Source organism: Carcharhinus amblyrhynchos, chromosome 5, assembly GCF_965287045.1.
Source record: "Carcharhinus amblyrhynchos chromosome 5, sCarAmb.v2.hapA, whole genome shotgun sequence".
Classification (NCBI taxonomy): Eukaryota; Metazoa; Chordata; class Chondrichthyes; order Carcharhiniformes; family Carcharhinidae; genus Carcharhinus; species Carcharhinus amblyrhynchos.
In genome coordinates this window covers 45,713,988-45,739,337 of record NC_137328.1, presented here as the reverse complement: position 1 = coordinate 45,739,337, position 25,350 = coordinate 45,713,988, and the positions used below count along the sequence as shown (strand labels likewise).

Here is a 25,350-nt window from a genome sequence, read left to right as displayed (position 1 = left end):
ATGCCTCTCATTATTTTATAGACCTCTATAAGATCACCTCTAAGCCTCCAATGCTGCAGGGAAAAAAGTCCCAATCTATCCAGCCTCCTCTTATAACTCAAACCAGCAAGTCCTGGTAGCATCCTGATGAATTTTTTTCTGCATTCTTTCTAGTTTAATAATATCTTTTCTATAATAGGGTTACCAGAACAGTACTCAGTATTCCAAGTGTGGCCTTACTGTCTTGTACAACTTCAAGGTGTCCCAACTCCTGTATTCAATGCTGTAACCAATGAAACCACATGACACCATGTTGTAGTCCAACAGGTTTAGTTGAAATTATAAACTTCTGGAGTGCTGCTCCTTCGTCAGGTAAAATGGAGAGAAGCATACAGGCACAGAATATATAGGTGGAATGATTACCTGTGAGTGTCAGGCTATGAAGAGTATCAATGGATTATGCTTTACTGAAGCCCCCAGTACCAGCGTCTTGGGGTTAGTATTGACCAGAAGCATAACTGGATTAGCCATATAAATACTGTGCCTACAAGAGCAGGTCAGAGGCTAAGAATCCTGTGGTGAGTACCTCATCTCCTGACTCCCTGAATTCTGCTCATCATTTGCAAGGCTGTTCCTTGGATCATGCCAAAATACCTTGAGACTTCTACATTGCCTCTCCATGAGGTAAAAAGCTGGAGCAATGGCTTAGTAGTATTATCACTAGACTATTAATCCAGAAACTCAGCTAATGTTTTGGGGATCTGGGCTTGAATCCTGTCACTGCAGTTGATGGAATTTCAATTCATATAAAAAATCTGGAATTAAGAATCTACCAATGGATTCATTGCCAATTGTTGGAAAAACCCATCTGGTTCACTAATGTTCTTTTTAGGGAAGGAAATCTGTCCTTACTTGGTCTGGCCCTTGTGACTCCAGAGCCACAGCAATGTGGTTGACTCTGAAATGCCCTCCAAGGGAAACTAGAGATGAGCAATAAATTCTGACCAGCCAATGACACCCATGCCCCATGAATGAAGTAAAAAGAAAGTTGAACAGTTGATTATCTTGGCTCTCCTCCTTGCTATTAAAACGGATTTTGCTGAATTATCACATTATGATGATTGCTGTAACTTCAGTTGTTGTATAATGGTACTAATGGGTTCAATGTAGTTATTCTAATCACAGGTATTGTACTTTACTGTTTCAATTAAGAATTAACTTATTGCAAGATACAGTTATGATGGTGTCTAAAGTTACTGGTGCAACCTACAAAACCACTTCTATAAGTCATATACATCTGGGGAAGCAGATTGCTAGTTCCTAACTTTACACTGAATATCTGAATGTTCCTTTTTAATATGTAACTCAGAATGATTAGCCAGTGCATTATGAAGTGCTCACTGTCTCGTTTATTAGGATTCAAATAGTACAGGGATTACAGGTTGCTTGAGCAACTGAAGTCTTTTGTTTTCATGTTGTTTATACAATCTCAGTGAGATGCGGGTCACTATTTCATCTAAACAGACAAATATCTGGTTCAGCCTCAGACAATTTCCATGTCAAGTGACAAAGTCAATTGCTGGGAACAAAGTTTTATAGCAAGGCTTCCAAAGTCAATGGTTTTGGTCTAAGGAAATTTCTGCTTAATATTGCTATTAATTCTGCTATATTGGTTACATAAGTCTAAGTCTGATCATTTAATGAGAGTGAGTGCTCTCAATAACATATGGAACCTGATGTTGTGTTTCCAACACTGTTGCCAAGGGACAGAATATAAATGAAACACAAGAGGAGTCCAAGGATTCACCCTTGGGACACAAGACATAACCAGACCAAGCATACCTACAAATATGGTGTTAACCTGGTGAAACTACATTCTTGCATTCAAACAGTGGGAGCAACATACACCAGACAGAGCTAAGTACCCCATAACGAACAGATCAGATTTAAACTCTGCAGTCCTGCCACTTACAGACATGACTAACTAACAGGAGGAGGAAGCTCCACAAGTCTCTTCATCTTCAGTAATGATAGAACCCAGTAAATCTGTTCAAAAGAGAAAGCTGAAGCATTTGCAACCATCTTCAGCCAAATGGCTCTTACTTGGTAATAAGCTGCTTATGGACAATCAGTTTGGGTTCCACCAGGCGTATTCATCTCCTGTCGTCGTTATAGTCTTGGTCCAAACATGGACGAAAGAGTTGAAGAGGTGAGGTGAGAATGAAACTGCCATGAATCAAGGCATCAAAAAGCGCATAACCAAAGTCAATAGGAATTAGAGGGAAATTCTTCATTGGCTGGAGTCCTATCTACCACAGAAGAAGATGGTTGTGGCGTTGAAAGTCAAATAAGAACATAAGAACATAAGAAATAGGAGCAGGAGTAGGCCACCTAGCCCTTCGAGCCTGCCCCGCCATTCAATAAGATCATGGCTGATCTGTCGTGGCTCAGTTCCACCATCCCGCCCACTCCCCTAACCCTTGATCCCCTCTCTTATCAAAAACCCATCAACCCATGTCTTAAAAATATTTAGCAAGGCAGCCTCCACCACTTCAACGGGTAGAGAATTCCAGAGATTCACCACCCTTTGAGTGAAGAAGTTCCTCCTCAACTCCGTTCTAAACCGCCCCCCCCCCCCTTATCTTGAGGCTGTGCCCCCTAGTCCTACTGTCTTTTTTGAGCGGGAAGAGTCTCTCCACCTCTATCCTATCCATCCCATTCATCATCTTATACGTCTCAATGAACTCTCCCCTCATTCTTCTGAACTCCAACGAGTACAAGCCTAGTTTAATCAGCCTCTCCTCATAGCTCAACTCCGGTATCAGCCTAGTAAACCTCCTCTGCACTCCCTCCAAGGCCAAAATGTCTTTGCGCAGGTGCGGCACCCAAAACTGCACACAGTACTCCAGCTGCGGCCTCACCAATGCCCTATACAGCTGCAGCAAGACCTCCCTACTTTTATATTCAATCCCCCTCGCTATTCATTGAGCTCCCAGGATATTTCTGCAAGAATTCCTCATAAGGCCTACCATCTTCAGGTGTGTCATTAATGACTTGATGATGGAGGAACAGTCAGAAATTGGGATGTACAATAAGCACCATTCACAACTCCAGATGCTGAGACCGTCCGTCCATGTCCAAATGCAGCAAAACCTGGACACCATTCAGGCTTGGGCTGATGTGTGACAACAATGACTAAGCATCAGACAATGATCATTTCCAACAAAGGAGAATCTAACCATCTGGCACTGGCATTTCCATTGCTGACTACCCAAATGTCATCAGCTGAGAGGCTACCGTTGACAGAAACTGAACTGGACTAGCCGTATAAATATTGTGGGAATTCTTCAGTGAGTAACTCCTCACCTGACTTCCTAATGCATCTACAAAGCACAAGCAAGGAGTTTGATGGAATACTCTCCATTTGCCTGGATGAACCTAAAGCTCCACACCACCCAGGGCACAGCAACCTGGTTGACTGGCACTCTCCTCCACCAGCACAATGACAGCAATGTGTACCATCTACAAGATGCACTACAGCAATGCATCAAGGCTCCTTTGACACCTCTTTGCAAATACACAATCTTTACCACAATAGAAGGACAAGGGCAGTAGATACATGGGAATATTGCCACCTGCAAGTTCCCCTCTGACCCACTCACCATCCTGATTTGGAACTACGTTGCAATTTCTTCACTGCCATTAGGTCGAAATCCACTTCCTGACAGCACTGTGGGTGTATGTACTACAGCAGTTTTTATTTAAAGGAAGCTGCTTACCAATACCTCAACGGCAGTGAGGGACTGGCAATAAATGCAGGCCAAGCCAAAATGGCTGCATCCTGAGGGAATTTAAGAAGCAGATATGTGGCAAATTCCAGCAGCTCAGTAATCAAAAATAAAACACTGCAGATGCCGAAACACTGAAATTAAAACAGAAAAACGGGAAGGTTAACCTGCATTGGGTGGGGTTTTACGGCCTAACTCATCCCAAGACCGTAAAATCCCACTTGAGGTCAAGAGATTTTTCCATGTTCGACCACCCCCCCCCCCCCCCCCCCCCCCAATTCTTGTGGGTGGGGTGGTAAAATTCCAGCCATTAACTCTCTATTTTACACTCCAAAGACACTGCTTGGTGTTTTTAGCAATTTCTGTTTTCTGCTCAGTCGTCTTTATCAATTTTTAATTATATTACTTGGACAGGTACAAGACATGTTTGTCATGTTTTGAAAATCCCAGCCAACTAAGTAAATTCCAGTTAGAAATATCCATCACAGAAGGATGTATCCCTTTATCTGTACAGGTCAGGGGATGATCAGCGTGGCAACACTTGTAGATTTAGTTTAGTTGGATGTAGTTAATCTGTCAGATATGCTATGCTTTCCTGAAACTTGTGCTTTGTCTTTGTGACTGACTGTTGTGTTTTATATTGAATTACAAGAAATCTATGGTTATCATTCTAAAGTTCATTGCAGATGAAATTGCCACGTTAGCGGTTTGCTTTGTTACTAGATTACAACATGGCGTGGTTCAGGTTTGGCCTACTATTCCTAATATAAGTAATCATTGCTAATCAGGGGAAGTGAAAGTAAGATGCTTCCCTTAAGGAAGGTGTTGCTGTAAATATGGCACTGTATTCTGATGAGCTCTTCAGAGTGGGATAGAGGCAATTTACCACTGGAGGATTGGGATGTGCACAGCCTGATTTATGGCATTTGTTGCTGATGCCACATATTACAGGTCCGCTGTTGAGTCGTCAATATTAATTATTACGTGGATACTGTCCCGATTAATGATGGAAAAGCACCAAGTTATGTCTGGAAATATTGGACTTTAAATAAGACCTGAGTTTCTTTTTCTTAAAATAAAATAGTTGCACAAGCCACTAGCTGAATTGTTACAGGGTTCACCCTGTTACCAGACTGGATACTTCTAAAAGGCATCCAGAAGCTAACTGCCATCTCCAGTGGAGACTAAGCAGTATAATGGCCATCTCATCAAGAGTATACTGCGTAATGCCAGATTTTGTGGATTTGCCTTTCCATTTGGAATATGTTTTTAAAAAAAAGTATAAAAAACCCAGCTGAAAGTTGCCTATGGTTGTCTGTGAGAACTAGTGTGTCGGATTGACACAGAAGCAACAGCCAGCTAATTTACTCAAAGTACCCCTCCAAATAGCCATTTGTAGGTATATCTCCAGCTCGTGCTCTCTCTCTGACTTTGGAAGTCAGCCATGGTCCATAGCTGAAAAGAGATCTGGGAAGCTTCCCTGCCAAACTACAAGACATTGGACGCACAAAACTGGCTATTCATCTACTAAAGTCAACTTTACTGGAATTTCAAGCTGCAACACGCAACCATTTTACTCTTCTTGTGTCAAGGACTTTTCATACACGTGTTGTTTTATATATTTACTTACTTCAAACTTGACCCTCCATTTCTAATCTGTGTGAGTGCACATGCATGAGTTTTACCATTTTAATTTAATGTGACTGTGGAATCTGGGGGAAAAGGGATCTTTTCTAGATTAAATTTTATTGCCAGCAACAGTGGGGGTTGAATAGAGATAGGGAGCCAGTTCATCCCTACTCTTCTGGGATTGTAACAATTTGGGATATCCAGTTGGATAGGGACAGGGTCTTGCCTGGATCAACAACTTTTTGATCAACTGCGATGGGTTGTGATAGCATGAAGTAAGAACTATCTGATTGTGTTATCTAGTTCAAAATTGACATGACTCCTCTTTTAATGGCTATGGAATATACATTGTCAGCCCACGTTTGTCCCTTTTTTTTTTGAGCATTGTCCATATGCTATACCTACAGGGTTCTCAAACTAAGGACAAAGGCAATCCAGTTGGAAACAAAGCAATGATCTCCTTGTTTTTATTTACAAGTCTAGGACATTTGTGTAGTTACATCTCAAAACATTTCATAATATGACATAACGTGACACTGAGCCTGTGTGGGCTCCTAGAATAGCAACACACCCAAGTGTAATCAAAAATCAGCCAGAAGAGTTATTGCCTTGGGAAGTATTGCAGGCTGTGTCTCGCCCGATAGATCTCGGAGGTATTTTTCATTTACAAATTAACTCCCAAAAACAGTTTACAGTGCACTTCTATTCCTTGAGGCTGCTGCAGACTTTAAACCCTGAAGAAGTAGCAGCAAGCTATTCCATGCCTCATATGGGCAAGTTCCCAATGAGAGACTTTTCAATGCCTGGAGCTCACATTTAATATTATAATTAAACTGATTCTGGAAACTTGGGCAGAATTACTGTGTTATTGTAGTCAGATGGACAAAAGACTTGCCCATTGCATTTTTTTATATTGTAACCTGTTGGAGAATCTCTGGAATCACAGATGAAAAATGATCATTTGGGAAAGATTGATGGGTGAATGGTGCCTTACCCTTGCAGAATCAATGCCTTCAGGAGGGGAGAAAAAATGGAATGGCATGACCTCCTAAACATCAGAAAATTCCCAAAGAATGTTGCATGGGAATTCTGTTTACTATGGTTTATTTTCTACATTTTCCAAGTACTGGAAAAGTCCACTTTCTAATATACAAACTTGACGACATAATCAATGCTTATTGTGGCTTAATATTTTTGACATGGATTTTTTTTGTTGTTGAAATCACATTGGATCAAATCATCCACTTTGTAGCCCTTTTTAAGTGTTTAGCGCTGCTACCTCACAGCGTCAGGAACCCAGGTTCGTTTCCAGTCTTGGGTTACTGTGTGGAGTTTGCACGTTCTCCCCATGTGGGTTTTCTCCAGGTGCTCCTATTCTTCTCTCTTCCACACCCCTCCCCACCTTCCCACCAATCCAAAGATGTGCAGGTTAGGTGGATTACACAAGCTAACTTGCCCCTTTTTATGTACTGGTGAGGGGCTTTATCAATATAAATGTGTCATTATGCAGATGGTGAGGGTTGGGCCTGGACCTATGTAAAATAGTCTGTTGGAGAGTTGATGCAGACTCGGTGGGCCAAATGATTTCCCCTCTGCCCTGTAGGGATTCCATAATTCTATCAAGGTAGATGAGAGCTGTTTCTCCTTCTAGGGTGATTTAGGACTGGGTCTGTATGACTTAAGCCCCAAATGCACCATGATCCCAACCAATTTTCATCAATTGAAATTACTTTTTGAATGTAGGGGGTGAGCTCCTGGTAACAGAGCTAGACTGTCATCAATCTCACTTGCTCTCACTCTGTTGCTCTGTTTCTTGCTCATTCTGAACTTTTTTGCACTTGAATAGTGCATTGATCAGACTTTCATCTGTTTCTGTGGTTAATTATATCTGGAACATGTTGCTAGTCTGTCATCAGGGGCTTATAACTTGAGGGGCATTACACCACATCAAGCATAGCCACACTCACACCCATACCAACTAAGGGGCAATTTAGCATGGCTAATCCATCTAACCTGTGTGTCTTTGGACTGTGAGGGGAAGCCTGAGCAGCTGGTGAAAACCCACGTACACACTGGGAGAACATACAAACTCCACACAGACAGTGCTAACCACTGTGTCACTGTGCCATCCAGACTGTTGCTTAGCAGGAAGTAAAACTCAGAAGTAGAGGAATCTAGATTAAAGATGGTCAGTACTGAAAATCTGAGAGTAATTACTAAAACTTGAACTGAAGTTTCTCAAGAGCCATAGCCTCTCCTGGGGAGGTGGGGGGGGGGGGGGGGGGGGGTCATCATTTACCATCATGCCTCTTTTTCCGAATAGCTGAAACTATGCAGTTGATTGTTTTAATCAAAATGGTGATTAAGTTCTGAATTTAGCAAGCAGGATTAAGTAGAAATGATTCTTACCTACACTGTGAGCAAAGGTACTGAATCTTGTAAGCTATTAGCAAAGTACTATGTAACATTTTATTTTATTTAAAAGGTTTGACTTTTTCTGAGATTTAATTATTCGGTATGATTTTTCAACTCTGCTTCCAGAAAGGAGTGGATCAGAACATTTTCCACATTTAAGTGCTGAAGCATTAATTTAAAACACCAATGATTTTGTCTGGGATTTTACAACCTCGCTGGGGTGAGGCTCGTAAAATCCCACCTGAGGCCAATGGAGAATTCCATTCTGCAAGCCTAGAGACGAGCCTGACGACATTCAACTCATCATTTAATCTTGCCTGCCTTCAACTCTATTACAGACCTTCCCTATTGTTCTTTTCTCATCCTCCACACCTGCTTATCTAAAACCTATTACATGTGTAAACTATTCCCAGTTCTAATGAAAAGTTATTGACCTGAAATGTTAGTGCTGCTGCTGTTTCCTGACAGTCCTAAATGTTTTTTTTGCTTTTATCTGCTTTCCGATTTTCAGCATCTGCAGTATTTTGCTTTTATACGAGCAGAAATATTTGGGTATTTACACACCACATGCTCAAGAAGCAGCTCAACATTGCCTTCTCGAGGGCAATTGTGGATTGGCACTAAATAATGTCTGTCCAATGATGCTCACATCCCCAGATCAAAAAAACAATTGATTCCACACTAAACTGTTGTTCTGTTGGCATCTTCACCTACTAGTTTCTTATTGATATATATCAGATTACTGCTAACAATATTACAGGATTCTTTGCTCTTACCACTTCTGCATTGCTTGATTTTTTTTGTTTCAAACTGATAATATGTCCTGAGGCATTTTATATAGTACATCAATCACTGATTTACACTCCTGATGTATTCATCTCCTCCTCTTGCTGACTGGATAGGAGTGGTTGCTAAATCACAATTACTAAATAATAAAACTGAGTTGAGCTCCAGCTTTGTAGGAGCATTGATGATGACCGTGAACAGCTTTGAGGAAATGGTAAAACACGATAAACCTAACAGTTTAACTTGATGCAAAACTTAATCAGTCTGAAAGACTCCGTTGTGAGGAAGGAAGTACTTTTCTATTTTTGCCATCCAATCGACATTCATCACATTTAGGTTCTCTGTAAGGAAACAAAATTCACTTTTCCCTGACCGAACAGTTTTTTCCAGCTAACTTCAGAAGAGCAACCCTGTGCACCAATGTGCCTTGTCTATTTCCCAAATCAGTCACTGTTGTGGCTTTGAGTAAGATTGCATAAATTAGAACTAAATTAGCCAAGCTATGACGAGCTTCAATGTTTTGGACTTATGCCAATTACTGAATTCTTTTCATTCCATTTCCTTGTTAACATTTTTACAATCAACAGAGTAGAGATTTATCTAATCACCATCTTTTCCATCCAAGTCCATGTCTTAAGAGGAGAAATTGTTAAGCCAGCTCGACAACCAAAACTCATTGCAGTAAATAACCATTTCTAGGTAATCAATTATCTATATTGGTAGATAATTGTAATAACAGCTAAATTTAAGTTGAAAATTGGATCTCCTAGACTGAGCCATTATAATTCAGACTTCCACTTGCACTGCAGTTGCAGAATTTTCTTTAATCAAATGTATTAGCCAGCAAGATAATCTTTGTATGTAAAATACATTGCCACTATTGGAGTAAATAAAATTTTAAAATTGAGGTCTCTTCCTTTTATTGGCATTAGAGGTTTCCAACATAAGTATGCTGTTGTTTTAAGTTTTTAGATTTTATATTGGGACCAGGAGGAAATGTCTCAGGTCAGACAATTTCCTACATCTTTCTAAAACATCATTCCAATGTGTTGAAAACCTATCCAGATGTGCATTTGAAAATTAGTGATATTATGTCCTGTGAAGCTGAGCATGTTAAGTTGCATTGCTGTTATTACTAATGCATTGACACATGATGAATTCTATTCAATCCTCGATCTCAATACAAAACTAATTTCTATCCTATTGCAAGAATTGTAAAAACCAACACAAACAGAGCTATGGTAAAAAATAGCTTAAAGAAGAAGGAAATCCCCAGGCATTCTTGCAAGTAATTTTATGTAGCTTTTTAATATTTTTCATTTTCCATTTTGATACGATCCTAATAGAGAAATGATATACCAAATTTACTGAATGACCTTCAAATGAAGAAATTAGCAACAAGCTCCCACTTTTTGTAGCTTTCAATTTAACACACATCAGAATCCATGTAAATCAAACATCAGTTAAATGGTAAAACACCCAGTAAGAATGTAAAATTTCATATGGAATAGCAGGTTAACTTGTCAGATTCCAAACATTCATATCAGTCTCTGAACAAATGTAGCACCATATGTTATCTCAACCATTCCAAATCTGCCTCCAGAATGTGGGATCTCTTACCATTTCTCACTCAATTTAGTCCTTGGATCACCTTCAATGGTAGCTCTACTCCATCCATAGCCTATAGAGACCATCATTACCCAAATAGCATATTCCTGCATAACTTCCTGAGCTATGTTCATGGCAACTTGATGGCACAAATTCCCCAGAGACTCCTTTTATCTGACTCCTATATCATTTGTGACACCACTGTTCCTTTAAGAAATGTGTCTTTTAATCATGTTCTGTGCAGTTATGAACATGTTCCAGGCTATCTGATTAGATATCCTTTCTATTGCTGTTTAAATGGGGATTTGTTTATTTTTAATCTTGGCCTAATGCACTTTCTGGGAGCTTACAACCTTTAAGTGTTGTGAGAGGATTGACGGATCAGGTGGAACAGTTTTTTTCTCCCTCACCAGAGTTCTTACTTTCAGTTTTGGTTGCTGGCTAGTTAAAATGTATGGAGAATCCAAACTGACAACAGTGTTTCTGTATGCCTTCCTGGTATTAGAAATCCTGCTGGCTAATTTGGAAGCAGTCTTTCTTTAATTTTCTGGAGTGAAAAGCTAGAAGCCTCTCCCTTGAGGTGCTGGGATTTCCAGAATGGATAAATCAGTTTGAATTTGCTATCCAAAGGAGTAATTCACAGCAGGTATTGCTGAGCTGCAAAACCATGTGAGCATTCTTATTTCCTGTGCTAAGTCTGTGGCAGGTGCATGTTTATAAAGAGGTTTGTTGTATAGGAACAGTGCATTTAGTTGTTAAGGTTTATGCAATATCGTGCTTTTTTTGTCTTGTTTATAATTAGTGAAAGCTATTGCTTTTTTTTGAGTTTATTTAAGAATACAGTTAACATTGTTTTAATGAAAGCTCCCTCATGGGTCATTTGAATCATATTTAGAGTAAAATATCTTGTGCTTAGCTGCGCCAAATTCAAAGTGCAAAACTTATGATTGCAGTTGATTTCATAAAACACCTTGGAGTTTCTGATCTGGATTTTAACACATTATACACAGCTTATTGTAAAGGTGCCTTCTCTATTATCCTCTGCTGCAGCTATCCTTTTGTATTTGCCAGCCACATGTCTTTTACATAGAAACATAGAAAATAGGAACAGCAGCACATTACCCATCCATCCCCATTACAAGAGTTGGACACTAGCCAAACAGAGATCTGCCCAATAGTAATGTCACACCGTTGGGTTAATCGAGCTAAAATGAAACTTGCACCCCTCAGTAAGAGGAATCTTGTCCTTGAGGCAGCTCTAGCAGTTACAGCAATGCTAGGACTCCATAGCGGCTACTGTAGAGACTGTAAGTAGACCCTGGGATGAAGACTGCCATGGCATCTAGACGCAAGTAAATCTGGAGTTTTGAATCGGGAGGGATCGGGAACCTAGGGTGGGTGGGTAAATGGAGTGGGAGTATTGGAGGCTAGGCTAGGAGGAATTATGAAGTCCTCATCCCTTGTGACATCCTGGATAAGCCTCCTTTGCATCCTCTTCTTTGGCTGTGACAAGCCTCCTAAATTGTACTTCCCAGAGATGAACACAGTGTTCTATTCAAGGTCTAGCCAGTGCCTTGGAAAAAATTACAATGACATTCTTGTTTTTGTTTTTACAGCACCAGGCATCCCATATGTTTTCATATCCACCTTATCAACTTGCCCTGTTCAATGATGCCCCCTAAGATGAGTGGGAGATTCAACAATGGTAATGTCATTGAATGGAAAGGTGATTAGATTCTCTCTCTCTTTGGAGATGGTCATTGCCTGGCACTTGTGTGACATGAATACTTTCCACTTGTTAGACAAAGCCTGTACATTGTCCAGGTCTTGCTGCATTTGGTCATGGATTCCTTCAGTATCCGAGAGTCGTGAATGGTGCTGAACATTGTGCAGTCATCGGTGAACATCCCATCTCTGACCTTTTAATGGATGGAATATTATTGATTTGAAGTAGCTGAGGGCAGTATCCCCGAGGAATCCTTGCAATTATGTCGTTGAGCTGAGATGATTGACCACCAACCGCCGCAACCATTTTCCTTCATGTTACGTATGACTCCAGCATTTGGAATTTTTCTTATCCCCATTGATTTCAGTTTTTCTATGGCTTCTTGATTCCACACAATTAAATGCTGCCTTGATATCAAGGGCTATCATTCTTGCCTCAGCTCTGAAGCTCAGGTCATTTGTCTATGTTTGAAGCAAGGTCAGGAGCTTAATGGCCCTGATAGAACACAAACTGAGTATTTAGTGAGCAAGCTATAATTAAGCAAATACTGCTTGATAACACTGTTGGTGACACCTTCCATCGGTTTACTGTTGATTGAGTACAAATCTTCACTACGTTTGTCAAGGCCCATAGCATTTGCATTATCTAGTCTTTTCAGTATTCCTTTTTATCTCGGGGAATGAAACAAATAGGTGAAGACTGGCATCTTGTGGTGTCGGGAACCTACAGAGGAGGACCCAATGGATCATCCACTCGGCACTTCTGGCTAAAGTTGTTGCAAATGTTTCAGCCTTGTCTTTGGCTTGCCCATCATTGAAGATGAGGAAATTTGAAGAGCATCCTCCTCAATCATTTTCACTGCTTCATCAATGACCTTCCTTCCATCATTAGATCGTAAGTGGGGATGTTTTGATTGCACAAAATGTTCAGCATCATTCATGGCTCCTCACATACCAAAGCAGTCTATGTCCAAATGCAACAAGACCTGGACAATATCCAGGCTTGGGTTGGTGTGGGCATGTAATACAAAAGGCAAGTGGAATGTTAGCATTTATTGCAAAAGGACTGAAGTATAAAAGTAGAGAAGTGTTGTTGAAATTGTATAGGGTGTTGGTGAGACCACATCTGGAATATGTCTGGTTTTGGCCTTCTTCTTTGAAGAAGGATGTGCTGGCATTGGAGGCAGTTCAGAGGAGGTTCACTAGATTGATTCTGGGAATGAAAGGATTTGATGTATGAGGGGAGATTAAACAGTTTGAGCTTATACTCGCTGGAGTTCAGAAGAGTGAGAGGGGATCTGATCAAGATGCATAAAATACTAAAAGGGATAGATAAAGTAAATGTAGACCAAATGTTTCCCCTTGTGGGACAATCTAGAACAAGTGGTCACAGGTGTAGGTTGAGAAGCAGTAAATTTAAAACTGAGATGCAGAGGAACAACTTCTTGCAGTGGGTGGTGAATTTGTGGAAGTCACTGCCCCATAGAGCAGTGCAGTCTGAATCATTTTAAATGGTTTCAAGAAAGAGATCTATTTCTCATTTTAAAAATAATATGGGTTAAAGGGATATGGAAACGGAGGTGGATTTGAGACCAGGGAGAGATCAGCCATGATCTGATTGAATGAATGATGGAATAGGCTCAAAGGGCTGAATTACCTATTTCTCCCAATTCCTGTGACAAATGGTAAGTAACATTTGTGCAACACAAGTGCTAGGCAATGACCTACTCCTGCAAGAGAAAATCTAACCATTGCTTAGTGGCATTACCATTGCTGAATTCCCCACTATCAAAGCCTGAGGGGTTACCATTGACCAGAAACTGAACTTAATTAGCCATAAGTTTATTACCATTACAAAAGCATGTCAAAGGCTTGGAATTCTGCAGTGAGTAACTCGCCTCTTGACTCCCCAAAGCTGATTCATCATCTACAAGATACAAGTCAGGAGTGTGATGCAACACTCTCTCTCCTCTTGGCTGGATGAATGCAGTTCCAACAACACTCAAGCAACCTGCTTGATTGACACCTCTTCCACAAACACTCAATCCTTCCACTGATGACATGTGTAGCGTCTACAAAAAAAATCTGGTTGTGGCAAATGGAGAGGAAGCAAAAACAAAGACGACTGTTCTTAAATTGCAAGTTACATCTGTGATCGGCGGCGGGGGGGGGGAGGAGGGGGTAGCATTGGGGATAGAGAGACCCACACCGGGTTCTTGTTTCTTCAGTACCTCATTTATTTGTACTGCTCTATGGAGAAAGCGAGTGTTTAAATACACAAAAGGTTAACTGTCTTGTCACGTGACACTCTTTTCAATTATCAAATGAGCCAAATAAGGTCATGGCTAATGGATTGCAGTTGTAACTTGATTAGATTATGGATGATGTGGCGATGCCAGAGTTGGACTGGGGTGGGCACGGTAAAAAGTCTCATGACACAGGTTAAAGTCCAACAGGTTTATTTGGAATCAAAAGCTTTAGGAGTGCTGCTCTGTCATCAGGTGAGTAGCAGATTATGGATGGGGGTCCCTCTGCCAGCCAGGATCCATTGTCTGAAGTGACTTCTAAGGATAGTCCCTACCCAATTGTGAATGGGGGCTGGAAAGGTGATTGGTCTTTTAATGGGTGCTTTGTACTTTCTACATTCCAAAGCTATTGAAATGGATACTACCTATCAGTGATACAGATTTGCAGCCATCTCTGTCAGATCTCAAATGCTTGGAATGTAAGGGGAAAAACCCTTGGTTTTTGTAAAAATTCCGGTTTGTAGTCTCCATCTACTAAATACATAGTTATCTTTATGAAGCATGGCAGAAATTCTCAGTAGTAAAAGAGCAGAGCGAGGGGGTGGGAGGCAGGGACTGGGAGGGTAATCATAAGGCGCTGCAGGAGTTAGCGAAGGCAGTTAGGAGCAGTAGGATATAGTAGAGTGGAAGGGTAGACCGATGGTCCACAGAGCAGTTGGGTGGGTAGTATGGAGGATGGAAGGGTAATTGGTGCTGTGATTAGGTAGTTGAAGTGTTGGGAGAATCGTGGGGCAGTCGGCGAGGGATTGGGAGTGTGGTTGAAGTGCAATTTGGGGGACCTGGGGAGATTGAACGTAGTTAGTCAGGAGTAACTTGTTAATTTTACTTCTAATTTTGCCTGGCTAACTATTGTGTTAAGAGTTGGGGGCGGGGTGGGGAGATCCTAGCACATCTTCTGGGGTGCCTCTATGATCTGATTCCCTGAAGGTGTGCATGACTAAAAAGGAGAAACACCTTTTTGTTCATATGTATAATGTTCTTTTAAAGGCCAACTATAATGGGTAACTTGCAAATGATGCATTTGTTTTTCATTTTATGAAAAGAGGAATGTTTCAATAATTACCTTTGCACTCTGTGGCTTGGAAAAATAGTTTTTTTTTTAAGCTAGCAAAGACAGAACACACTGTCCTGAACCTGTTATTGATCAGTAATAGAAAATGAATTATTACTGAAACAATACTTTAATCATCTAAGAGTTCTGACATTATCCACATCTTTAATGTAACGATTCTTCTTTATTGTAGGTATTCCTCAGCTGAAATTAGGAGGCAATGTTTCCAACAAACAAATCAAGCAGCTGTTTGTTACCAACGCACTTCAAGTGCCTATGGCTCCACTTCACTGCAGGTGGTAAGTAAAAGCTTCAGTTTTACTTCTGTGAGAGACTGCAAGGCATATAACGGGCCATTTCATAAGAGCATAACATAAGAAATAGGAGCAGGAGTAGGCCTTCGAGCCTGCCCCGCCATTCAGTAAGATCATGGCTGATCTGTCGTGGCTCAGTTCCACATTCCCGCCCTCTCCCCATAACCCTTAATCCCCTCTCTTATCAAAAACCCATCAACCCGCGTCTTAAAAATATTTAGCGAGGTAGCCTCCACCACTTCAACGGGCAGAGAATTCCAGAGATTCACCACCCTTTGAGTGAAGAAGTTCTTCCTCAACTCTGTTCTAAACCGCCTCCCCCTTTTATCTTGACGCTGTGCCCCCTAGTCCTAGTGTCCTTTCTGAGTGGGAAGAGTCTCTCCACCTCTATCCTATCCATCCCATTCATCATCTTATACGTCTCAATGAGATCTCCCCTCATTCTTCTAAACTCTAACGAGTACAAGCCTAGTTTATTCAGCCTCTCCTCATAGTTCAGCCCCCTCAACTCTGGCATCAGCCTAGTAAACCTCCTCTGCACTCCCTCCAAGGCCAAAATATCCTTGCGTAAGTACGGCGCCCAAAACTGCACACAGTACTCCAGCTGCGGCCTCACCAATGCCCTATACAGCCGCAGCAAGACCTCCCTACTTTTATATTCAATCCCACAAGATCCTGAGTGATTCATGAGTGTTACGAGGAAGGCAAAGTAGAATGACCAAACAACGGAAAGAAAAACTAATGTAGATGAACTGGGTGAGCAACAAACAGATGCATGATTATTGCATCAAAGATATTCAATCTTTTTAATTTTGATTCATTTTTGGGCTCTTTAAAGAGGTTAGTGCTGAGGAGTGGCTCCACCATCAAGCAGTCCCAAGTGAAATGTCCTATAATCAGAGTGAAACTTACTATGCTCTGCCCAACAATAATATCTTAATCCCAACTCCCCACAAACAGCAAAGTGATTATAACCACATGATCTATTTTGTGATATTGATGGAAGGATTAAAATTGACCAGTATATAACGTAATAGGATCTTTGGCATCCACCCAAGTAGGAGACAGAGCTATGCTTTAACAGCTCATCTAAAAGCTGGCATTTCTGACAGTGCAGCACCCTCTGCATAATGTGCTGGGGCGTCGCTCTTGATTTTTGTGCTTGTTCTCATGAGAGGGACGTGAACCAAAGTTTTTTTTTGTGCCTCGGAGGCAGGAATGCTGTTCGTTATAACAGCACTACCCCAATCCCCTTTTTCCCCCTAACTCCCCCACAAGCTGAAGAGGCACACAAATTTCCTACAATCATTCTCGTTCACACTCAGTTCAGAATACCCAGAGATTTAGGTGCAGCAAAAAAAAATCTTCATTTCTAGTCTTTCACAGCAGTTTTTCAAACATACTTTTTAAAGATACGGCTGCTAGAGAATATTTCACATTTAAGTAACTGTTGGGTGTATACAAAAAATTTAAGCTAGAAATATCGTGCGGAGATGCAATCAGAAAGCTGCAGCTATGTCCAGGCCATTTTTGCTGATGTAGACATCTGTCAAGATTTCTGTTACTTTTTTTTTAATATTTGCATGGTATGGTAACAATTGTCGAAAAGCCAACATTAAACACCAACAACTGAGGACCAAGGAAGAAGAGGAATCCCTACTGCATATTTCACCTTTAAGGATAAAATTTAAAGTTGGAAGCCATCTAACCATCATTCATACATGTAAAGCATAGCCATTTTGAGAAAATGCAAAAGCAAGCTTCACTCAAATTTTCAAAGAAACAATTCATTACAGATCTGTCAGCATATATCTTTTAAAAATCTGTTTGGAAAAACTGACGTGAAACACCAAAAATACAAATCTCTGAGAATTTTGAACAGAGTGTGAACCAGACTAATTGCAGGAAACTGGTGTATGGTTCTTCAGCTTGTGGGAGTTTGAGGAAAAGAGATTTTTAAGACGCGGGTTGATGGGTTTTTGATAAGCGAGGGGATTAAGGGTTATGGGGAGAGGGCGGGAATGTGGAACTGAGCCACGACAGATCAGCCATGATCTTATTGAATGACGGGGCAGGCTCGAAGGGCTAGATGGCCTACTCCTGCTCCTATTTCTTATGTTGTTATAAGGAACTGGGATGTGTTCAAGAGCATGGATTGGTGAATGGGTGTAAGAGATTGAGACACAATTATCTGCATGACTTGTAAGTGCCTGGATTTTTTTCAACCTTTTACATTGGTATTTGTGATACACCCTGACTGAGCATATCTCAATAACAATAACTTGCGTTTATAGAGCACTTTTTTAACACAGCAAAACATTCCAAGGCATGACCTAGGAATGCTATTGAATAACATTTGACACTAAGCCACACAAAATATTACAACAGTTGAACAAAAACTCGGTCAAAGAGGTACAGTTTAAGGAGTGTCTTGGAGAAGGATGGCAGACGGTAGGAAGTATTATGGAGAGAATTCCAAACACTAGCACCTAGGCAGCTGAAAAAATGGACACCAATGGTGCACAGGTTAAAATCTCTAGTGTAAGCAAGAGACACCAAATCCAGTGGCGCTTTGATTTTAACATTCTCATCCTTGTTTTCAACTCGATTTCAATAACTTTTCTCCTCCCTGTATCAATACCCTCTTTCTGCCTAGGAACAGAAGTTATATTTATACAGTACTAAGACCTCCAAAGGAGCATTCTGGAACAAAATATGATAAAACTACAGAAGCCTCAGATTTCTGCGCCTCCTTCATTCTGCTCACTTGCACATTCCCATTCTGGGATTCCCTCCAGGGTTCTATTCCTAGAGGTGGGTAGTGGGAGTCAGGAAATTTCCTGACTTGGCCTATCCACGTCAGGAGAAAGTGCCACTAAAATTAGGATTTTTGTTCCACTGGAGTTGGATGTTAACTGGATTGGAAGCCATCCACTTTAAGAGGCAGCTACAAGAACAAGTACTGAGGCAGATTGTTTAAAATGCCCTCCTTGTTGCTCTGGAACTTTATCCCAGCAAAACAAAGGATAGGTCTCTTCCCCTCAGATCTCCTTACATTCCTCCATTCTACATTCCCCATCCCAGCTCTTTCCACACCCAACCCTCATTCCTCCTCACACCCTCCATGCCAAGCTCTGCCCCTCTACCCAACACCTATAGCTCTTCATATCCTCCATGCAGATCTATGGCACTTCGATGTCCACTATCTCATTATACACTCTGTATAAATCCAATGAACCCTATGCAGTAATAACAATAAGAAATAAGAACATAAGAAATAGGAGCAGGAGTAGGCCATCTAGCCCTTCGAGCCCGCCCCGCCATTCAATAAGATCATGGCTGATCTGTCGTGGCTCAGTTCCACTTTCCCGCCCTCTCCCCATAACCCTTAATCCCCTTTCTTATCAAAAACCCATCAACCCGCGTCTTAAAAATATTTAGCGAGGCAGCCTCCACCACTTCAACAGGCAGAGAATTCCAGAGATTCACCACCCTTTGAGTGAAGAAGTTCCTCCTCAACTCCGTTCTAAACCGCCCCCCCTTTATCTTGAGGCTGTGCCCCCTAGTCCTACTGTCTTTTTTGAGCGGGAAGAGTCTCTCCACCTCTACCCTATCCATCCCATTCATCATCTTATACATCTCAATGAGATCTCCCCTCATTCTTCTAAACTCTAACGAGTACAAGCCTAGTTTATTCAGCCTCTCCTCATAGCTCAACCCCCTCAACTCTGGTATCAGCCTAGTAAACCTCCTCTGCATTCCCTCCAAGGCCAAAATATCTTTACGCAGGTGCGGCGCCCAAAACTGCACACAGTACTCCAGCTGCGGCCTCACCAATGCCCTATACAGCTGCAGCAAGACCTCCCTACTTTTATATTCAATCCCCCTCGCTATGAAGGCCAGCATCCCATTCGCCTTCCTGACCACCTGCAGGCTGGGTTTTTGCGACTCATGCACAAGGACCCCGAGGTCCCTCTGCACCGTCGCCTGCTGCAGTTTTTCGCCTCGTAAGTAATAGTCCTTCCTACCATTCTTCCTACCAAAGTGGACCACCTCACACTTGCCAACATTAAATTCCATTTGCCATTTCCTGGCCCATTCGCCCAGCCTATCTAGATCCTTCTGCAGACTCTCCACACCCTCCGCACAATTTGCCATTCCCCCAATCTTGGTGTCATCAGCAAATTTTGACACCCTACACTTGGTTCCCTCCTCCAGATCATCTATATAAATGGTAAAAAGCTGAGGCCCCAGCACCGACCCCTGGGGCACTCCACTAGTCACCATCCGCCAATCCGAATTGTTTAACAAGCTTTAAAAAACGTCATTCATTCACAACACTTGCTTTCATTACGGCCCAATAAAAGTGTCAATCATCCAAAATCTTTAAAGTATCAATGTCAGAAACTGTAAGTAGTTAAAACTACCTTACCTTGTATAAATAAACTTTGTTCAATTGACACAGTCAATCACAGAGAAGGAGTTGTCAACTAAGCAACGTTTTCCCTAGGGACAGCTGTTTCAACAGTCTAATGAATGTACAGGCTCTCAGCCAGGAATGGATAATGAGGCTTGGCTGCCAGTACAACCATCTATTAGTCTGAACTGTCTGCACCCCAGGAAAAACATTGCTTGATTGGCAGTTCTTGCACTGTGATCTATTTTATCAATTGCACAATGATTATTTACACACGAGCAATAAGTTTCAAGTGTTTACAGTTTCTGCCACTGATATTTTTTATGGATCTGGATGATTGACACTTTCATAGAGCTGTTACTCACAGGAGTTTTGTTTTAAGAAAGCTACAAATGAATGGATCTTTAAAAAAATCTTTCTCAGATATCCTATTGTTAGAATAGCATTTGTTGTTTTTGTGCAGTAAGTGGTGAATGGACATGGATGGGATGAGGGACCAAGGTGGCAGAGGGGTGTAACTTAATATCCAGGATATGAGGAATCCATGGGTATGGGGAAAATGTCACAGCTTGAGAAGGGGCACAGTTTCACACTTTTTTGATTTCATGTTGCAAAACATTCCCTCATCCAGACTGTGGTTAACAAAAGTCTCAGCAGTTGTGAACCATGAGTCCTTTAAAAGCTGGCCCTACTCATGAAAATTAGAAGTCTAGGTGATGCCTTTCCCATCATGGAGCTGATTAGGTCGCAAATGCAGGCTTGTGGCCTGCACCCTTAACTCAACTCAAATGGTGAAAATTAGGCCACCAGAAATGTATTTGGGAATTCCCTCAACTTGTCCCAGCCTTTTTTTAAACCTCCATTGAATCTCCCCAACTCCATGAAAATTCAGCTCCCAATCTCTCCACCTCCCTCTGCTATTGCAAGATATTCCATCAAACCTGCCTCTTTGTGTGCCTCAGAGTCAAATTTTGTTTGATAATTGCTCATGTGAAGTGATGTGGGACATTTTACTAAGCAAAGGCATTACACAACCCATTTTGCCAAAGCAAACTACTCAACCTGCCTTTTAGAAAGAAAGATGTGAAATGAAGATTTTTATTTGTGTATGGTCCATAGAGAGAAACCATAAAGTAAAACGACCAAACATACTTAATGACCCCAAATGAAAGAATTACTAGCAAAATTTCTATTTGTGTGTCTTTAACGCCACCAATCAGTACTAACACAAATTTAAACCTATATCAACAGGAAAATACTTCAAATAAAATTTCACTTGAAATGGTTTGATATAGCAAAGATGTGTCTTATAAGCTCCCATATTATCCTCCACACAAATGTGGTCTTGCGAAGCTATACAGTTCCACAAAATGCTGTTCTTTATTTATGCAGGGTAGGCCAGAACTTCTCCTAACAATAGCTTTTGCCTTCAGGTTTTATGAGTACAGTCATTATCAGCAAGGTACACTTCTACACACCTTCTCCCTCCTGTAATGACAGTCCTGATGGTGTAATTTTTCAAATCACCATCGAATAATACCCCAGTTAAAGGTTTAACCATTTCTGGCAAAGACCCAGCTGCATCTCCAAGCCACTTACCCGGCTTCTTTTTGTATTCATTTGTGGGACATGGGCATCGCTGACTGGCCAGCATTTATTGCCCATCCCTAGTTGCCCTTGAGAAGGTGGTGGTGAGCTGCCTTCTTGAATTGCTGCAGTTCATGTTCTGTGGTTTGACCCACAATGCTATTAGGAAGGGAATTCCAGGATTTTGACCCAGTGAAGGAATGGCGATATGTTTCCAAGTCAGGACGGTGAATGGCTTGGAGAGGGACTTGCAGATGGTGGTGTTCCCATTTATGTGCTGCCCCTGTTCTTCTAGATGGAAATGGTCGTGGGTTTGGAAGGTGCTGTCTAAGGATCTTTGAATTGCTGCAGTGCATCTCGTGGATGCTACTGAGCGTTGGTGGTGGAGGGATTGAATGTTTGTAGATGTGGTGCCAATCAAGCCAGCTGCTTTGTCCTCAATGGTATCAAGCTTCTTGAGTGTTGGAGCTGCATCCAAGCAAGTGGGGAGGAGTATTCCATCACACTCCTGGCTTGTTCCCTGTAGATGATGGATGGTCTTTGGAGAATCAGGAGATGAGTTACTTGCCACAGTATTCCTAGCCTCTGACCTGCTCTTGTAGTCATTGTGTTTATGTGGTGAGTCCAGTTGAGTTTCTGATCAATGGTAACCCCAAGGATGTTGACAGTGGGGGATTCAGTGATGGTAACACCATTGAATGTTAAGGGGCGGTGGTTAGAGTGTCTCTTATTGGTGATGGTCATGGCATGAATGTTATTTGCTGCTTGTCATCCCAAGGCTGGATGTTGTCCAGATCTTGTTGCATTTGAACATGGACTGCTTCAGTATCTGAGGGGTCACAAGTGGCGCTGAACATTGTGCAATCATCAGTGAACATCCCCATTTCTAACCTTATGGAGGGCAAAGATATTTTGGCCTTGGAGGGAGTGCAGAGGAGGTTTACTAGGCTGACACCGGAGTTGAGGGGGTTGAGCTATGAGGAGAGGCTGAATAAACTAGGCTTGTACTCGTTGGAGTTTAGAAGAATGAGGGGAGATCTCATTGAGACGTACAAGATGATGAATGGGATGGATAGGATAGAGGTGGAGAGACTCTTCCCGCTCAAAAAAGACAGTAGGACTAGGGGGCACAGCCTCAAGATAAAGGGGGGGCGTTTTAGAACGGAGTTGAGGAGGAACTTCTTCACTCAAAGGGTGGTGAATCTCTGGAATTCTCTACCCGTTGAAGTGGTGGAGGCTGCCTCGCTAAATATTTTCAAGAAGCGGGTTGATGGGTTTTTGATAAGAGAGGAGATTAAGGGTTATGGGGAGAGGGCCGGAAAGTGGAACTGAGCCACGACACTTCAGCCATGATCTTATTGAATGGCGGGGCAGGCTCGAAGGGCTAGATGGCCTACTCCTGCTCCTATTTCTTATGTTCTTATTAAGATCATTGATGAAGCAGCTAAAGACTGTTGGGCCTAGGACACTATCCTGAGGAATTCCTGCAGAGATGTCACGAAGCTGAGATGACTGACCCTCCACGACCACAACCATCTTCCTATGTACCTATGATTCCGACCAGTGGAGAGTTTGCCCCCCAATTACCCATTGATTCCAATTTCGCTAGGTCTCCTTGATGGCACATTCAGCCGAATGCAGCCTTGATGTCAAGGACTGTCACTCTCACCTCACCTCTGGAATTCGGCTCTTTTGACCATGTTTGAACCAAGGCTGTAATGAAGTCAGGAACTGAGTGATCCTGGAGAAACCTTTTTAGCCAGCTAGATGAGCAGCTCCTGTCATTGGCTGCCAAACAATAAAACTCTTCAAAAGAGTGATTTGCTTCTTCTGTTCACAAGAATTTTCTATGTTCCTCTTGCTTGCTCTTTCTGTCTTTATCTGTGCCTTTGCCCTCCAGGCCTTGAGCTCATAATTCTCCTTTGTCTGTCAGCCACTCTCCTTCCTATTTCTCCCAGGTCAAAGGTTGGCAGTATTGATTACTTGCCAAAAAAGATTAATTTACAATTGATGCAAATGCTTTAAAAGTACTTTTCAAACAATTACAGATTCTACAGTCCTTTTTAGATAAATTACAAATTTTCCTTACTGTATCACTATCATTTGTACAGTTAGATAATTTTCAATACATCTATGGATACTCTAACCAGTTTCACTGTGTTTAACATCCAAGCTTAACAGCAGACAATCCGAAAAGCCCACTGGAACTTCCCCTATTTTGATTCAGAAATGAAACTGAAAGGGCAGAATGGCAAGTAACAAGTTAAATTTGCACCCTATCAGACAATGACCTTCCCCAACAACAAACATGAACATGCTTACCTGGACCATCACCCAGCATCTCTTCCCTTTTGACCAGAAGCCTACCTGGACCAGCTATGTAAATGTTATGACCACAAAGCACTGCAGATGTTCAATACTCTGAGCTTTATCACTGACTTTTCAAAGCCTTTCTCCCTACAAGAGTCAAAGCAAGACCATGATGAAATCCTAGCGCTAGCCTGGGCGGATACATATGGCATACCCTTTTAGGAACTTCAACACCGTCGAGGATGGAGTGATTTCATTCTGAAGACAGGGTCTCCAGTGTCCACTCTTGGCGACACCTGCACAATTTGGCTGTGGAATATATTAACTATTGAGTGTGCTATCGCTGTGTATGAAGTAGGCAGAATTTCTCTTTTTTTTTCCCCTGGACTGTACGACTGGGAATGACAACAGAAGCAATATTGTAGGAATAGCATTACTTCCAAGTTTCACTTAAAGCCACAATTGTACTGACTTCATAGAATCACTACAGTAAAGAAAGAGGCCAGTCAGCCCATCGAGTCTGCACCAACAACAATCCTACCCAGGCCATATCCCCATAACCCTGTATATTTACTCTGCTCACTCCCTGACACTAAAGAGCAGTTTAGCATGGCCAATCAGCCTGACCCACACATCTTTGGATTGTGGGAGGAAACCAGAGCACCCAGAGGAAACCCATGCAGACATTGGGAGAATGTGCAAACTCCACACAGTCACTCAAGGCCGGAACTGAACTCAGGTTCTTGGTGCTGTGAGGCAACAGTGCTAACCACTGTGCTGCCCCCTGACAGACTTGGACAGATATCATAATGATTTCACTGTTGCTGGATCAAAATGCTGGGATTTATTGTCTAACACCGTAGTGGGGGCAACATCATGATACGGAAAACGTCAACCACGCTTTTAAGAAAAATGAAAGCAAAATAAAATGCAACCTTTCAACCATGGTCAGTATTTTGGGTATCTTTTAAATAAAGACAGACTTGCATTTATATAGCACTTTTCAGGATGATCTAACATTTCAGAGCTTTACAGTTAATGAAGCACAAAATATGGCAGCCAGTATGTGCATTCGAGCTCCCACAAACATCAATGTATTAATGACTAGATACTCCCTTTTTTGTGTGTAATGTTAATTGAGGGATAAATGTTAACCAAGCCACCAGGTTCTCTCTCTGCTTCTCTCTGAAAGTGTTAAGAATTGTCTGGTGAAGCCACACTCTGACATGCCAGTCTCTGCCACATTTGCTGCTAGAGAGGTCAGTGGGCTGAGAACAAGCCTGATTCACTGGCCCTGTTCTCTCTGGGCCCTCCTCAGCTTGCTGAGCTTTTTGTTTCTGCTTTCCTCTTCCAATGCCCTAGCTACAATCAGCCTCCAAATGTCATGCTATCGGTGACTGTCTTCAGAGATGAGGTATTTGTCTTGCGAAGAAAG

General features: G+C 41.8%; 1 protein-coding gene across 4 annotated transcripts in view; it reads left to right on the top strand.

Annotated features, from left to right (window-relative positions):
- The window catches only part of dock8 (dedicator of cytokinesis 8), a 233,198-nt gene that overhangs the window by 12,947 nt on the left and 194,901 nt on the right, over window positions 1-25,350 (top strand). For all 4 annotated transcript variants that reach the window (XM_080188724.1, XM_080188722.1, XM_080188723.1 and 1 more), the window contains exon 2: window positions 15,481-15,586. In XM_080188724.1, the coding sequence (XP_080044850.1) occupies window positions 15,481-15,586 (106 nt within the window). The remainder of the gene's footprint in view (window positions 1-15,480; window positions 15,587-25,350) is intronic.